Here is an 18,513-nt window from a genome sequence, read left to right on the forward strand (position 1 = left end):
GTTCGAGGTAATAACACCCACATAAACCTTTTCTAAACATATTCATTCAAAAATGTCACCAAGGAGCCCTTCCATGCCAGGTACTGTGCTAACCTGGGAGTACAGCGGTAATGAGAAAAGACACACTCCCTGCAAGCATGGAGTGTAGGCCCTGCGGGGAAGACAGGCTGATGAAACCACTGTAATTTAGCTCAAAAATGCCGTAAACAGTACCGAATGTTATGGGGACCCCCAGCAGGGGAATCTGATCTAGTCTAGGCAGGCAGTCAAGGAAGGCAGAAGAGATTTTAAAACTACATCAGCAGAAAAGAATACTGCAGTGCACTCTAGGCCAAAAGGAGAGGGAGGACACATCCTCCAAAGAGAAACCACGTGTGTAAAAGCCTGGAGCCGAGAGAACAAGGTGGATTCAAGTAAGTGGACGAGATTTCGCAGGTCGCCGAGCAGAACGTGGAGGACACGGTGGTGAGAGGCTGGGCTGGAGAGCGAAGCAAGTACCACGCCGTGGAGAGGCCTGGAGCCCGTTTTATGGGTTGGGGACTTCATCCTAAAGTGAGTGAGGGGACCTGAGACTAGGCTGCCATATGGACTTGAACACAGCAAGGCTACAACCACAGACATGGAGTCCAGGTGGGATTTTTCAGACAAGACCAAGACAGTGGTACTGGGAATGCAGAGAAGTGGGGGGAATCCAGAGATGCACCCCAGCTAGGGCATCACCTGGACACGCCAGATACCTACCTGAAACCCAGCTTAGGCTGCATCACACAGTGACGTTCGGAGCCCGGTACAGGAAGAGCACGGGAGGACGGATGGCCTCCACCTGGAACACTCCACATGTGAGACGCCAGGCTGCCTTGCCCAGGCCCAGCCTCTGGGGCTCCCTCAGGCCTCGTCCATGTGCCAGGACTTGTTCGGCCCTCCTGACTCCCTATCTCCACCATTCCCACCAGAGCCAGCGCCTGTGATGATAAGGAAGGTGTTCACATTTCTAAATTATCGCTGTTACTGTTAAAGCCATTTGCTACTCTGAGCTTTTTCAGCCTTCACTTTAATTTCTTTGCATGTTGACGGTGGTCTCCAATATCAAAAGTTTAATTCAGTTTTTATATATAATGAGTAAAGCATTTCTAATGTATAATTATAAATTTACTTTAAATTATTTTACAGACTTTCATTAGAATCCTTATTAAATTAAGGGCGTATTCTCTGATGTTTGTGTACATTATGCATGTGTGCTTTAAATCAACTGCAATTTTAGGCAAATTCCCATTATTATTGTATTTGACAATTTATATTACAGGAGCTCAGGTGAAGAAGGAAATGCTATGCATTCATAGCCCGTGCTCTTCCAGCATCTGTAAAACAGGGAAGGCGCCAACATATAAATGCTGAGCTCCACAACCGTGTCTGCGAGTCTGTTATCTGTGGTGTCTCCCCATTATGTGGTCTGGAACAGGGTGAGAAGGAAGGCAAGGGACAGAGGCTGAGCAGGCGGGACCAGAAGAGTGGCAGCCGGGAGGCAAGACAAGCTCCGCGCAGGGCGGTGGTGATACCCAGCCCCTGCTCCGACGCCTCACCAGCACCAGTCAGCTAAGAGCCTTTGCCTGAACGCAGACTTGCAGGAAATGAGAAGTGGGGTCTGGGGTAGGCGGTGCTGCAGTAACGGGAACAGCAGGGGAGGGTGGACGAACTTGAACAGTGTCAGCAAGAAGGGCCGGGAAGCTTCCACAGCCATCTGGTTGGGCTGGTTGCTCCCCAGGACCCCAAACTGAGAAGAGCTGAGTTCGACCTACACTGACGGTGCTGCCCTGCCCACCACGCCCCCCAGCCCCAAGCCCATGCCACCTGAGCCCCAGATTCAATGAGTATTTACTAAATAAACAGACAAATCGATGAGTTAATTTGGTTTGATTTTCTTGTACTTTTTTGCTTTCGCTAGTTGCTCATCCAGTAACCTATGTATCATTTATGAAGATACTGAGTGCCTATGTCGTAGGGGAAAAAGCATATGCCTGACAGGACGTCCATCTCTGCCCCTCCTGTAAATGCCAAAGCACTGTGCAAGTATCCCAGCAACCGTCCAGATCCCACCAGCACATTCACACACACACTCAAAGCTTAGATCTAAATCGGCTCACCGAAGTCCTAGGCCAGTCTTCCCACTAACAAGGCCCCGTGCCTGGCGTCACATCCCTTTCAAACCCTGGTCAACATTTAAGAACCACTAATGTCTTCCTGGACAATCTCTATGCTCTGTGTCTCCCTCAACTACCTACTCAGACCCCACCTAAATCCTCGCAACATTATAAGGCCATCGTTTAACAGGAAGCTGTTCTAGATAAAAGAACACTTTTTTCTCTCTCTCTCATTTTCTCCCCTATAAATCAAGAAGATCCTTGGGGAAAAAAACAGCTCTCTAATTTATTCATTATCCCCACCACTTCCCCACTCTTTTTTTTTTTTTTTTATCTTTTTAACATTTTTATTTATTTATTTTTATTTATTTATGGCTGTGTCGGGTCTTCGTTTCTGTGCGAGGGCTTTCTCTAGTTGCGGCGAGCGGGGGCCACTCTTCATCGCGGTGCGCGGGCCTCTCATTATCGCGGCCTCTCTTGTTGCGGAGCACAGGCTCCAGACGCGCAGGCTCAGTAGTTGTGGCTCACGGGCCCAGTTGCTCCGCGGCATGTGGGATTTTCCCAGACCAGGGCTCGAACCCATGTCCCCTGCACTGGCAGGCAGATTCTCAACCACTGTGCCACCAGGGAAGCCCCCCCCACTCTTTAAGTTAGGATGCTTTCAGTTACAAGGAAGAGAATTATGTGGATAACAGTGGCTTAAACCATTATTTATCTTTTTTTTTTTTTTAATTAATTAATTAATTTTATTTTTTTTGGCTGCGTTGGGTCTTCGTTTCCGCGTGAGGGCTTTCTCCAGCTGCAGCGAGCGGGGGCCACTCCTCATCGCGGTGCGCGGGCCTCTCACTATCGCGGCCTCTCCTGTTGCGGAGCACAGGCTCCAGACGCGCAGGCTCAGTAGTTGTGGCTCACGGGCCCAGTTGCTCTGAGGCATGTGGGATCTTCCCAGACCAGGGCTCGAACCCGTGTCCCCTGCACTGGCAGGCAGATTCCCAACCACTGCGCCACCAGGGAAGCCCCATTATTTATCTTTTAGAAAAAAATTCCTAATAAAGTAATCCTAGACTTGCTTTGGCTGGTCGGCAATGACAAGAAGGACCAAGGCTCTTATCCTCCTGCTTACCATCCTCACCATGTTGACATTAATTTTTCAATATCGCCACATGGTCGTAAAACAGCTACCGCAGTTCCAGGCATCACATCTTCATAAGGCAGTGCCCATACAGGAAGCAAGTGGTTGAGGTAAAAGTATTTTAAAATTGCTATCTTTCACGGGCCTCAATCTCTTTATACAATGAGGTGAATCTTTACCAAAAGCTCTAAAGATTCCTCTTTAGCTTCCACTGCCCAACCATAGAACAATACTGGCAAAACAAGTCTAAGCCCTTCATAGATTAACCCACTAGGCATGGGCACATGTCTGTCAAAACAAAATTGGAGTGTTTTAGTAAAGAAGAAGGAAGCTGGCTATTGAGTAGACAGCTAACCTGTCTGTCACACATCACCTAGAAGGTTTTAAGAAATGTGACACCGGATGTCTGGGCTTCTTCGATCCATCCTCCCTCCCTCCTTCCTTCCTTCCTCCCCTTCCTCCCTTCCTTCCTTCCTTCCATCCTTCCTCCAATAAGAAGCATTTAGGTAAAATTAAAATGTGGCATAATTCCAAGAGCAAGTTCTATTTATCCCTTCTCTATATAGTCTAGCCCCTTAATAAATACAATAAAGAAGAATATTTCCCTTTAAGAAGCTATAGAAAAATAAATCAGAATAAAGAAATAGCTGAGTTCCTGAAATGCTATATAAACCACATCATACTTCCTTATTTGTTTACTTCGCCATTTCAGCTCTGCTTTATCTAATTCTGGGTTGTTCGGTTGCTTCAATGGATAGCTGATGCTGTAGCTTAAGTTCCCCAGCCTCTCAATTCGTCAGGAAGGATTCCATTCACCATTTTTTGAGGGCCTGTGGTCCCTGAACACTGGAGAACATGCATGTGTAAAGAAACACATAATATAAATACACAAAATATAAATACACCTATAAAATAGTTTGATTTTCAGCGATGGAGTTTTCTTAGAGCAAGGCGTGTCAGTCTTTCAAATCATACATCTTTAAAAACCAGCTATGTTCCTCCTTTATTTTCCTATCAATCTAATACCCTCCCTTTCTTAGCTTTTTTTGCCTTTCCCCTTTAATACTGACTCTATGTATCTGAATCTATCCATTTATTCCTCATTTTTCAAGTTCAAGCTAACAGATGGAGAGTCAGACTACTTCCAAACATCTGCACTGAAACGCTTTACCTGCAACTCTCGCTGTGAGTAAAAGAGATTTTAATTACGTGATATTTGAAAATTCCTCTCACAGGCATGGTAAGTGAAAGATTTCAGTGTAAAAACAAGTCATCGTGGAGGCTCTCACCGTTAGGTCCACTCACGTCCCAAACAAATCACACACCCCACCGTATCGGTGTTGTAAACAGACCCTTGATGGTAAACAACAGTTCTGATACCAGGGATGTTTATGATTTTCACAGTTCAATATAACTGGGAATTTTTACGTGTGTGCCATTATATCAGTCATATGACTGCACAAAAAAAGTTAATAATAATTATGTTTGCCATTCACAGATAGTCTCACAGAGGCCATTGCCTAGAAAGACTAAAATGTGGCTCTAAATCATGTAACACTGTTTCTGCTCACACAGTGATGAGACTTAGTAACACCACGGGCATTGGGTTAGCAGGGTTTTCCTGAACCTAGCAAGTGCCCTACTACCACCCAGGGCAGGCACCAGCCCACTACACCTGCACATCCTAATACGACAGTCACACGCTTTCCAACGGCTCCTTTCCCTCTGCCCACCCCGCAGTGTTGGAACCTGCAGCCTCCCCGGCAAAGCTGCACCCTCCCCGTAGCCTCATCCACAGTGATAACTTCACTATCACTTAAATACCAAGAAATCCTCACTGTCAGTCTATATTTCCAGTCTGCTCATCCCCTTTGAGACTCAGGACCATACTTCTACCTTCCTTCTAGGTAATGCCTATATACTCAGGGATATGTTCAGAACGCTCTCGGACAGACCTGGACTCAACCCGTTATCCTATAAGCTTTTTTCTGTGTTCATGATCTGGATTCAAAGCATTGCAATCAATTTAATGAACAAGGACTAGAAACCTCGATTATCCTACACGCCTCCAGCTCCCTTAAAACCGCCTCTTAACTCATTCACAAACTTCTGAAGTTTCTACTCTGGAACTGTGCATTTTGGTTCTCCCCTGTCACAGATCTAGTTCAACGCATCACTCTTCACGTGGCCTTGGTAAACGCTGTTAGAACCTGCCTCCTTGCCTCCAAACGCTGCCACAGCCAAAGCACCCTCTATGCTCCACTTCATCTGACAAATATGGATCGAGCACCTTCTGTGAGGCAGGCTTTGGGGTGGGTATTGAGGAGAGAGTGGTGAGCAAATCAAAGACCCTCTCCTCAGCAAACCCAGACTCAAGTCAAAGAGATCAGGCAGCAACCAAGTAAGCAAACAGATACATGACCCATAGGGGGGTGTTTGGGTAAAAAATAACTGTGAGTGGTGCTATACATGTAGTGATCACTGAGCAGGGGTCACTTAGAATAAGATCTCTAGGAAGGGAAGAGGCAGCTACGTGTCAGAGACGAGCATAGCACAGATCCGAGGCAAGAAGAGCCTGCAGAGGCTGGAAGGATGCCCAGGGAGGCTGCAACTGTGTGCACAGCGGGGAGGGTATATGCGCGCAGGGGAGCAGAGGTGAAATCGCCACGGCGTCAAGAGCCACGGCCACAAGGGGGAATCTAGTGCGAGGCACAACGGGAAGTCAGGGAAAGGTTTTAGGCAAAGGAGTAACACGATCTGATTTCCATTTTCAAATAATCGGCAGAATTACGTTTCATAATCACAATGTGAGGGTCAGTCCCCTGAGTCAAAAAGGTGAACGGCTCCTGGCGAAGGAGGTGCCCACGTGCTCTGGTTTGTCCTAGCGGGTCCTGGTCTTCCCTGCTGTCCTCGTGTCATTATTACCGTCCCCCTTGCACTCTCTCTCACGGGTTCTATGGAGATCACACATTGTTTGGCCAACTCATTGATAAGGAACATTCCTCAGGCTGACATCCAAAGCCCTTCTGAACCTGGTCCCCACTCACCTCTCTGCCTCTCCCTGTCAGATCTCTCTACCTTACGGTGTTCTGGGCTCTGGGATGTCCCGCTGGCCATGGTGAATGGGGCATATATTCTCCCTGCTGCCCAGCTCACGCTCCTGCCTCTTGCTGCAGGCTCTGACCACCTCACTATTAGGGACAGACCCGCGAGGGGCAAACCTGAGAAGCCTTTCCAGAAACCAGGCAGAACGAATGGCTTCCTGCTCTGCACTTTGTCACTGTCTCTACGATAACGTTCATCACAACTGGGTTCATTACCTATCGGTCTGTTTTCCCTGCTAGAATGGTAGGTACTTCACGGTAAGGGCAGCACCTCTCTCTATGTGTTTTTGGGTCCTCACCACCCACTGCACGCCTGGTCCAGAGCTGGTACTTGATACAGGGCTGCTGGATGAATTACGTAATATAAAAGCAACATAAAATACAGAGTAAAATGATAGGGATGAGTGAGATTTTTAAATTAATTTCTCCAGTAAACTTCAAGTATTATTGCCTTTGCATCTAGACAATTTATTCTCCAACTTCATCCCCATGTGCAACGCAGCCCCATCCATTAGAAAGTGACAATAAGCTTTCCATGAATGATTAGAAGTAAAAAGTCTTTATAGGGTAAGAAGAAGAAGTCTAATTTTAGGAAACTAAACAACGGTGTCTTGGTAATAAATTTCTAAATAACTGTGAAGCTGAAATAAAACAGGTTGATACATCCCCAGGTTTCATCCACTCACCACTCTCAAAGGATCCTGAACAAATCCTGCTCAGAAGAAGTTTCTGACGTAATTGCAGAACTTCAGCTTCCCAGGCTTTGACTTTTTCTCTCCACTTCGATTCCTGCCCAGACACCATCCTTGCAAGATGCTCTGTGTATTCTCTGCTGCTTTTGTTTGCTGGTTTTGAGCGGATAATTGCCAAGGCCAGAGCCAGCTTTGAAGTTCTCAGATACCAGGCTTGATCATCCATCCTGGCTTTTGTCCCTATCATGTAATAAGAAAAAAAAGTTACAGAAATTCCTTGCAGTCCACTTCATTTGCTCAAAACTGATTTTGCAGAATAACACTAATTAATAAGTTTACAACTTGAAACCAAGTAGCAGAAAAATTTCTCAGGAACTGAAGACAGTTTGAAAAAAAAAACGCAGAAGAGAAATGCAAACACATGCACATTAAGTGTATTAAGATTCAAAACAGTAGGTGCGGATAATCTGACAATTTCTTGGAATGCAAAAAACACAAATTAATTCATTTAGTGGTTTCTAACCAGAGACACACATTGAAATCTCTGAGGGAGATTTTTAGTATATATACCTGGTCTCATCCCTCCAAAATTCTGATTCGGCAAATCTGGGGTAGGACTGAGGCTTTTACATCTTACAGAGAGTTCACTGTGTAATCAGAATCACTAAATTATATCCTTCATTTAAATGTAAGCCCTTCTACTCCTCTAATCCACTCTAAGTCTTGAAGTCAGTGCCCCCCAATCCTGAATTCCTTAGTGAACCTTTACCCACTCTTCCTGCTTCTCACCAAGCCCCTCTAATCTATACGTAGAACAATCTTTCAAATATTTGCATCATTTTAGCTGTCACTCTGCTCTGACTCCACACCTCCAAAGCTTTCCAACTGCCACCGTGAGGATACTTTTCCAAACCAACACTGTACCACAGTATGACAATTATGAGGACAACATGACACTACGTTTATTGGTTTAATACCAATGAATACTCATTGGTTTAATACAAATGAAGTATAAGCCCCTGTGGACCTCCACCATGCTTTACTGAATTTAAGGGCTTTGCACATAAAACATGCTACATAAACATTTTTAATGAATGGTTAAAAAGTACAATGGTGCAGAAAATTCAGGGCTTTGAGTTGCCACGTCTACCTACTAACATAATTTCAAATTCCACACTTCAACTTCATGTCCTTCAGTTTCTCAAGGCTATTCTCCACCATGGTTGGATGACAGTCATACAAATAGATGTACACAGCCCAATGTCATTCCCATTCACTTCTCTGCTCGTGAATTTTCCCCAATTATGACGCCCTGACAGTCTTACAGCTGCCAAGGCCCTGTGTACGCCTTTCAAAGAACAGCTTGAAAGGCTCCATATCCAGTCTTACCAGATGTATTCCCACCCTCTACAATGAGTATCTATCTGATATCCTATAAATTTTCACTGAAAATATACAATCTAACAGGTAGCATAATGCTGTTTTATTATAATCAGAGATGAACACAAGAATGCGTGTACAATATGTTCATTACAGGATTATTTATAGTATTTAAAACTGGGACCAACAACCAGTTAAGTAAATAATCATATACCATACAAATGATAATTACATATCCATTAAATACTGAATTTTCAGAGATTTTTTTAATTTAATTTAATTTTATTTTATTTTATTTTATTTATTTATTTATTTATGGTTGTGTTGGGTCTTCGTTTCTGTGCAAGGGCTTTCTCTAGTTGCGGCGAGCGGGGGCCACTCTTCATCGCGGTGCGCGGGCCTCTCACTGTTGCGGCCTCTCTTGTTGCGGAGCACAGGCTCCAGACGCGCAGGCTCAGTAGTTGTGGCTCACGGGCCCAGTTGCTCCGCGGCATGTGGGATCCTCCCAGACCAGGGCTCGAACCCATGTCCCCTGTATTGGCAGGCAGATGCTCAACCACTGCGCCACCAGGGAAGCCCCAGAGATATTTTTATTAGCATGGGAAAGTGTTAATGATGTGCTGAGGGGAAAAACAGTGAGTTCATGAAATTATATGTAAAACCCAATTATGTACAAAAATTAAGTAGGACTTCCCTCTACTGTAGAATTATTACTGATTTTTTCTCATATTTCTCTAAATTTTCCTGATTTTCTGCTTTGAATATATATCTACTATAATCAGAAAAAAATTTATAAAAAATGGATTTCTAAAAGCAAGATACAGCTGCCATTTTCCAAACTTTCGCAGCTGGAGAATACACCAAGGGCTAGATACTGTTCAGATGGACAAACTAATAAGAGTTACAGCTGCGCTTATTTTAGCTTTCGCAGCAACCGTTTCACTTGGCTGGTCCATCCTCCATCTGTCGTGTCGGCGACAGGAAGCAGGAGAATCCACCTCTCAGCGCTCCACAAAGGCCCGCTGTGCAGAAAGCACACAGGGTTGGATGCCTGTCCCTAAGGAAGGTTAACACTTATACACAGCAGTACTGACAGAAGATAACGACGGTGATAGTAATAATAATAATAAGTGACCTATTTAAAGCGTTTCTGTTAGAAAAGAATCTGACGTTCAATTATGAATGGTGGGAATCTTGGCTAAAAAAAAAAAAAAAAAAAACAGAAAACAGTTTATTAGCGTAAGAGGACAAACTTCTCTGATAATAAAACACAGCAAACTCCCTGTCATTTTGCGGAAATATTTAATTAATTGATTCAAGCAAGCTGATTAATTAAATGTTCCGATTTTTAAGTCATCATATGTGATTTGTCAATAGTCTTAAAACCATGCTGAGTATCAGTGAGTGGAAAAAAGATCGAATTATAAAGTCCTTCTGGATCATAAATATCCCAGGGTCACTTTTCTGAACATTAATCAGAAAGAAATGTATCATAAATAAGCAGAATACGACCACTAATAGACATCTTTGGTACAGACTTCTATGGTATAAATCACACTCAAAACACACACAGAACTACAACCTACATCCAAACAGAGCAAGCTTTTAAACTCCTTCCTCATTTTTTTTTTTTTTTTGTATGTGTGTGTTATAAATATATGCCTTCTTTATTTTAGGATAGCATTCCTATCCTCAAAGTGCCATTTGCAAGGCGAAGATAATTCTATTTCCCCTAAAATTTCATGGAGAAAAAGATGAGCTTCCTAGATATATCCTCTGTTTAACTTAGAAAAAAAAGCAGTAGTAACTTTCAGAAAGACTTTTGTAAGTTCAATTTATGCTCAAATAATTATACTAAATAATTAAAATGAACATTTAATGTTCTCCAATAAGGTATCTAGTGTCTTTGAATTCTTAATAGCTTAAAATATAAAATTTTAACAGTCTTTTTAGAATAGTGCATTTGATCAAATGGGCTTTCTTTTTCTTGAATTTGGGAACAGTCCTCACCATAACAAAGTCCCCCACTGGGCTACGGAAAAATCTAGTCATATTCCCTCTGTCCTCTACTCTCCTTCAGGCATGCGTGCAGAAACAGCTACTCAGCAAACAGTATTTTAGCAATTTTTATCTACCCTATTTCTGCTACCCTCATTTTCCCCTACTGAACTTAAATTTGTTATCAACTAACCAATTCTCTATACTGTCAAAACTGTTTTAAATTATAATCCTGAATTATGAAGTTAGTTCATCTCCAAGATCATTGACGAAAATTCTATGAAGAGCCCCAGATCACTCGTATGTAAGAGTAATGGAAGTTTAAATTAGATAACCATTCAGGAGAATATTTTCCTAATATGTGCCAAGCATTTTCAAAACATTTATCCCCCTCTGGCCCAGCAATACAAGTCCTAAGATTTTATCTTAAAGAAATGACCAGAGCTACAACAAAACTTTATGCCCATAGATGGTCTTACAGGATTATTTATAACTACCAAAAAAAACCAAAAACAAAACAAAACAAAACCTGTCACCAGCTTGAACATCTAACAATCGAAATGTATTAATTAAATTGTCACATATTATACAATTTAATTGAAAATATTTTTGAAAACATTTAAAAGTATGGGAAAATATTTCCCACATGATGTTAACTACAGATGCAAATGTTAACTACTAAATGCAAAACCACAATGAGATAACACCTCACACCTGTCAGAACATCTATCATGAAAAAGAACACAACAAATGTTGGCAGGGATGTGGAAAAAAGGGAATCCTTGTACACTGTTGGTGGAACTGTAAATTGGTGCAGCCACTATGGAACAGTATGGAGGTTTCTCGAAAAACTAAAAATAGAACTATCGTATGACCCAGTAATTCCACTCTTGGGTATATATCCAAAAACAAAAACAAAAACAATAATTCAAAAAGATACATGCACCCCAATGTTTATAGCAGCATTGTTTACAATAGCCAAGATATATGGAAAGCGACCTATGTGTCCATCAACAGATGAATGGATAATGAAGATGTGGTACATATATATACAATGGAATACTACTCAGCCATAAAAAAGAATGAAATTTTGCCATTTGCAGCAACATGGATGGACTTGGAGGATATTATGCTAAGTGAAGTTAAGTCAGACAGAGAAAGACAAATACTGCAAGACATCACTCATATGTGTAATCTAAAAAAAGACAACAAACTAGTAAATATAACAAAAAACAAGCAGATTTACAGATATAGAGAACAAACTACTGGTTACCAGTTGGGGGGAGGGGCAGTATAAGGGTAGGAGAGTGGGAGGTACAAACTATTGGGTGTAAGATCAGCTCAAGGATGTATTGTACAACACAGGGAATAGAGCCAATATTTTGTAGTAACTGTAAATGGAGTGTAATGTTTAAAAACTGTATAAAAATAAATAAATTTTTAAAAAGTTAAAAAAAGAAAGAGTAAATGCAATAAAATCAGAAAAAAAAAATGAAATAACCACACATTAAACATGCTCAGAAATGTTTAACTGTCCAAGTGCTTTCAGAATTGAGGAAACACAGCCAACGGAATGAGAATTCTGCCTCCTAGGTTTTCTAGTCTCCCCTCCTGATCAGCCTTCACCAAATTCTACTAATGAAACCAAGTCCCCCTAAAACGGAGTTCCCTTACCGAGTTTATTACTAATCTCTCTATCCAAATCTTTATTCCCTTTCTTGTCCCCTCTGACCTCCATCCTGTGCTAACTGAACACTAATCAACCAGAGTCAGATGACTAAGACTGCTGCTGCCAATAACAGCGTTAATGTCCTAAAATTGCTCTAACAGGTATCATCATTAACGTACAAACTCAGGTTGTTTCTCCTAACAGGCCCCTAAGCCGTGGACCACCTGGCCAGAGAATAATAAACCAGAGTCATCCTGACCCCTGAAACTATGATTAAGGACGAAGAAATATCACAGAAATGTCACAAAGCAATGATTAATCCCTGCACCTTTGTTCTTTGCCTTTAAAACATCCCTAACTCAAAGACCAAGCTAAAGCGGATCTGAGTCTTGTCTCCCATTCCCTTGCCTGGTGCCCTGCAATAAATGTTGTGCTTTCCTTCACAACCTGGGGTCAGTAGACTGGCTTTGCTGCACATCGAGTGAGTGGACCCAAGTTCGGTTCGATAACACTTAGCCTGTGGACTTCAGCTCTTTCCATGTCCATAGGAGATGCATGTCCTCATTAGATGTGTTTTGTGTTCCTTCTAATTCAAAATACACAGTGGATTTTGGTGGTAGTGGGGGCAGAAAAACTTTCCAGTGTGACTAAGCAGCAAGCTACGAGCCACTGTATCCCCAGTGCCATGATAGCTGACTGGCTCATAGCAGGCATTCTACTGAGTACTTGAAGGACTGATGAGTGAGTGAATATATCGGTGCGGGTCAGGCAGTCGCAGAGGGCTGCTTGGCCAGCTCTTATCCCTGGCGCTCAGCTAGTCTTTGTTAACTACATACTAGGGAGAATGGCACTGCAGGGAGAATGGATTAGGAGGGGAATTTAATTAGTTAACCTGAAGGTCACATCTGTCTCTCTTCACTTTACAAAGCATCCTTTCTTGACTACCTCCAATGAGTCTACTCCCTCTAAACTTATGCCTTTCTAGAGTATACCCTTAAACTTTCACCAGTATAACGCCTGAGTAAAGAAAATACAAGACAAAATCTAGTTCATACACAGGTTTAGGTCAGAGGGTAAACTATAAGGAAGAAAACCAGATTTTATCTCATGTGAACCCTATGATAAATACTTGCTTTCCCAGTAAAGCAAGAAACTGAAGAACATTGGCTGAACATTCCCTAAATGACTGAGCTGACTACGATAAGACAAGCCTGGATGTTGGAGGAGATCCCAAGGACCATAACGCCATATGCATTTATCAAATACCAGTCTGGGGACAGCTGAGCAATGGCAATGCCAGAACTGTAAGACATTACAAGACTTTTTCAATAGGTTCAGCAAAGTTTGGACAAGGTCTAACATGCACTTTTTAGATCAGATCCACCTGACAAATTCTCTAATTACTGTTATAGTTTCAGCACATACTGTACTGTGAATTGTTCTGCAGATTAACATCATGTGAAATTTTACATAAAAGAATCAGGAGTTCCTCAAGATTTCAAATCCCTCCACTTTAGTTATTAAGGGGGTCTTTAAAGCCTTCTCAGCAAAGAGTCTGTGTATAACAAGAGGCTTAGAAAGATAAAAGGATACTTGCTTTTTTTCTTTCTGTTTCATTCCCATCATAACAGGCCAATTACCTGTAATCTTCCTCTTGTTGAAAGAATTAATTAAACATAGATTTAAATTGTCTACAGAGTCTCTTAACATGGTTTTCTTTCCATGCAACCCCCCAACTCTCACCTTTTGATTCCTCAATGCCTCTTTTTTGTCATAGAAAAGATTTTCTCTGGATTCTGGCAAGAAATACTGCAGAATTTCACACAGGAAAAGTGCATCACACACATTTCACACACATTTCATAAGTCAGCAAAAAGTACACTGATTCAGAAATGCAGAGTCATGTATATTCAGCACAATCAGTAATCATCTTCCACTATGCAAATCCACAGAAGGAATGGGAATCTGATATGTACTATTAACACATAATTAGAAAATAAATTGGAAGAATTATAGGTATTTCCTAGTTCCTAGCTACTTCACACATTGATAAAGACATAATCCTTATCACAAAAACAATAATATTGTTCTATTAAAAAGTCTGATACTCTATATAACTCAAATTCACAAACTGCACAAATTTGGAATCTTTGTTAGTCAGAAAATGAGGAAGACTGTAGAATGAAGCCAGAAACCACCAGAAGAGGCAACTGAGAGAGGATCAGCCAATCCCAGGAGAGAGAGAGGAGCAGCTGGGACCACTGAGCCAGGGCCTGAGCTTCAAGGAAAACAGAAGACTAAAGAGGGAAGACGGTGAGCACAGAGTACCCTGCAAAAGGTAAAAGGCCCTATCCAAAGAAGTCCCCTTTTGTAAATGACACATTAGGAAATAAGATGTGTTTTCACCACGCCATTGTAGACTTCACTTGTGCCCTTGAAATGTGAACTCAAGGAAGCACAAGCAGCAGCACAGAAACATTTTCTTTAAGGCTCATCTTAACTCTGAAGAAGTGCCCCAATTCCCATCTATCTCACTCATGTAAGTCTCACCAAGGAGACCACCACAAATTTCACAGAGCAACTGGCAACGCTTCACGGCCTCTCACAGGGCCTCATTTCACAAGTAAGTCTTTATTAAGTAGAAAGTTCTTTTACTTTCTACTTAGATTTGCATTTAAAATGTTGATAGATCAGAGTTCTACTTTTTTACTTGCCTTAGAATAGCCCACAAAAAAGGGAGATCGTTTCACAGATATTGAGCACTTTGATGCTACACATCCTCTAGCACTTGATGTTCTTTGCCCTTTTGTCCCTTTAAACTCAGCCCCTCAGATTGCTGCAGACAACAAAGACAGAGGCAATGTAGCCCTTGCTGTAGGGACGCCATCACTCAGGACTGGTCCTCATGCTTTCCTCTACAGTGTGCATTTCTACCTGCTTCTGCCCAGACTCTCAACCTAGTCCTACTGTTCCTCCAAAATCAGACAGTGACAAATATCTATATCAATATAATGCTCTTCTCTACCAAGAACGTGTCAATTCACAGGATCCATACTACTTCCCCTCTTCCCCTCTGAGTACTACTATAACCCTTAACCAACTAAGGAATATCAGAAGGAGGAGCAGGTTATTCCAAAAGATCAGCATGCAACCCTCTAGGGGAACAAAAGACAGAATAAGGCACATGTCTCTGGGTACCAGGTGAGAAAATGGGGCAGGAATCGGTTCCCGGCTTTCCTCCCATCATTGTAACCAATACCTACCTCTACCCATGTAACAGGAACCTTTCAAGGTCAAAGGCATCAGCAATCCTGTGGCCTAACAACTGCTGTCTAATTTTCCCAGGCAACTATACCACACTTTCCAAACTCCCTATTTCTTCTACCATCAGAACTTGCCTTCCTCCTTAAAATTTAGACCTGACCAACCTGAGATTACCAACCCAAACAAAGTCATAAGAGCTAAGAACTGGTCTCATGATGACACCATGGCCAGGTCTGAACCTTGGTGCCCATGGAAAATATAGGCAGAACAGCAGCTGCATAGGCATCTTTTTTTTTTTCTTTTAGTAATATCATTTGTATTAAGAATTTCTAGAACCTTTATTATGCTATGCTATGGCCATGAAAGAGGCCTTTTATTGAAAATAATATCAATCTACTTCATCTTCTAAATGGTATACTCCAACAAAAACTAGACTTAGCTGTAGCAGGGGTTCAATTTTACCCCAGGGTAATCAAGTAAAGTCATTTGTTTAAAACCATAGGAACTTCCCAAAGTAACTCAGGCTGTAAAAGAAATTCAGATCTTTAACTCATCATCGTTTCTGTATCTATTTGTCCTTTCAATTACTATAAGAAATTTGTAAGATTTGGGTTTTACTCCCTTACTAATTTTTCAGAAATAAAGAAAATAAAGGAGGATCATTAACTTACACATATATTTGGCAATTTATCTCAAAGTAAAACTTTTACCTGGATGCTCTACCTAAGTTATTTGATTTGTGTCCGAAGGGCTAAACTGAAAATGCGTAGGTTAAAACAATTAACTATTTTCAAACAAATATGGGCTGAAAGTAACTGAAAATGCAAAGAATAAACATAAGAAATCTGCAACAGGTATGTTAATGTCAGACAAAAGAAACTTCATGACAAGAAAATATTACCAGAGATGTAGAGGAACATTTCATAATAATTTCAAAAGGTCAATTAATCATGAAGATTAACAATCCTAAATCTGCATGCACATAAAAGCAATAACAGAACTTCCAAATATATGAAGCAAAAATTGTAAGTACTTAAGGAAGAGAAGGACAAATCCGCAATCATATGCGAAGATTTTAACACACTTCTTTCAGTAATTGGTAGAATAACTAGACCTCGAATAAAATGATGATTATATAAGATTTGAAAAATACTACCAACCGTCTTGAACTCACTGGTATTTATAGAACATTACGACTTATAAATGCAGATGTATGCATATTCTTTGCAAGTTCACATGGTACGTTCAACAAGACAAATATGCTAAGACAAAATAATTCTCCTTAAATTTCAAGACAGAAATCTTATACAATATGTTCTCTAACCATAAGAAATACAATTAGAAATTTTCTAGAAAATCTCTCAACTATTTGGAAAATAAACAATACATTTCTAAATAAAATAGGGGACAAAGAAAAAATTGTAAATGTAATTAGAGTACTTTGAAAGCATATTTCAAACTGAATAATAATGAAAACACAGCATATCAAAATTTGAAGGAGGAAGCTAAAAGAGCCTGTAAAGGAAATTTTATTTTAAATAAATACTTATCTTTATAAAAGAAAAGGAGTTTAAATTCAATGACCTACATTTCCACCTTAGAAAATCAGAAAAATAGCAAATTAAAACCAGAGGAAATAGAAGGAAGGATGTCATAAAGATATAATCAGAATGCAGTTAAACAGAAAATAAACAATTTTTAAGAGGCAAAAGTTATTTTTAAAGATTAATAAAATTGATAAATGTGTAGAAGGAATTATCAAGAAAAAAGAGAAATAACACCAATCATATCATGATCAGGAGGAACAGATATGATTTCACTATATATCCCTTCAACCATTAAAAAAGCAAAATTATGAACAAATTATTTTAATAAATTTGAGAAGTTATGATGAAATAAATGCATCTCTTGAAAAAAAATATACTGATCAACACTGATAAAAGAAGACAAAGAACTCTGGGGAGCCCTATACCTATTAAAGAAATTCAATGTTTATTAAAAACCTCACCCACACTCATACAAAAATTCCATTCCCATATGGTTTCACTACTAGATTCTAGTTAACAATGAAAGAATAAATTGTACTAAGTTTATATCTTTCAAAAACTATGGGAATTCCCTGGAGGTTCAGTGGTTAGGACTCTGCACTTCCACTGCAGGAAACACGGGTTCAATCCCAGGTCAGGTAACTAAGATCCCGCAAACCATGTAGTGTGGCCAAAACACACACACACACAAAACAAAACAAAACAAAAAACTAATGGAAGGAGGGTAGAACAAACTTCATAAACTCTTTCTGTGAAAAACAGAAGAAAGAGAAAACACCATACATTGTTTTATAATTTGATATGTATACTGGTATAACCCTGATACTAATATTACAAAAATATTACAGGGGAAAAAATAAACACTACAAACCAATATATGTAACGAACAAAGATTCAAAAATCCTTTACACAATACTAGCAAATCAAACAGCAATTTATAAAAAGAGTAATCATCATCACCAAGGAGAGTTTTTCCAAGAATGCAAGATTACTTTAACATTCAAAAATCAATCACTGTAATTCAACATATTAACAAAATAAATTATTTTAAAAGCAACTTATGATCATCTTAATAGTTTCATAAGAAACATTTAAAAAATTCAAACTGATTCATGATAAAAAAAAACTTCTTCATAAACAAACAAAAACAAAAAACAAAAGAATAGAACAGAACTTACTCACTGTGATAAAGTTCTACAAAAGTGCAGAGGAAATATTATACTTAATGATGAAACACTGAATGCCTTACCACTAAGACTGGAAATACAACAAGGATACCCACTCTTCTCAACTCTATTAAATACTTTACTGGATATAACAGGGAGTAGAATACAGAAAAAAGTAAGAAGATATATAGATTGGAAATAAAGAAGTAAAATTCTACTTATTAATAAGTAGAATGAATGAATGAATGAGCATGAATGTCTACAGAAAACCCTCAGGAAGCTGAGAACAAACAATTATTAGAATTTATGAATGAATTTAGCTAGGTCTCAGGACACAAGGTCAATATGCAAAAACCCATTTAAGTCAGAATAATAACAATGATGATGATGATGAATAAATTTAACAGCAGATGTGAAAGACTT

The 18,513-nt window shown here is 40.3% G+C and overlaps 1 protein-coding gene across 4 annotated transcripts in view; it reads right to left on the bottom strand.

Moving 5' to 3' along the window:
* Positions 1–18,513, bottom strand: part of MEI4 (meiotic double-stranded break formation protein 4) — a 255,740-nt gene that overhangs the window by 208,376 nt on the left and 28,851 nt on the right. For all 4 annotated transcript variants that reach the window (XM_082474217.1, XM_082474218.1, XM_082474216.1 and 1 more), the window contains exon 2: positions 7,061–7,306. In XM_082474217.1, coding sequence (XP_082330343.1) covers positions 7,061–7,306 — 246 coding nt within the window. The remainder of the gene's footprint in view (positions 1–7,060; positions 7,307–18,513) is intronic.

The sequence above is a fragment of the Balaenoptera physalus genome (assembly GCF_965194825.1).
Source record: "Balaenoptera physalus genome assembly, chromosome: 9".
In the NCBI taxonomy this organism is placed as follows: Eukaryota; Metazoa; Chordata; class Mammalia; order Artiodactyla; family Balaenopteridae; genus Balaenoptera; species Balaenoptera physalus.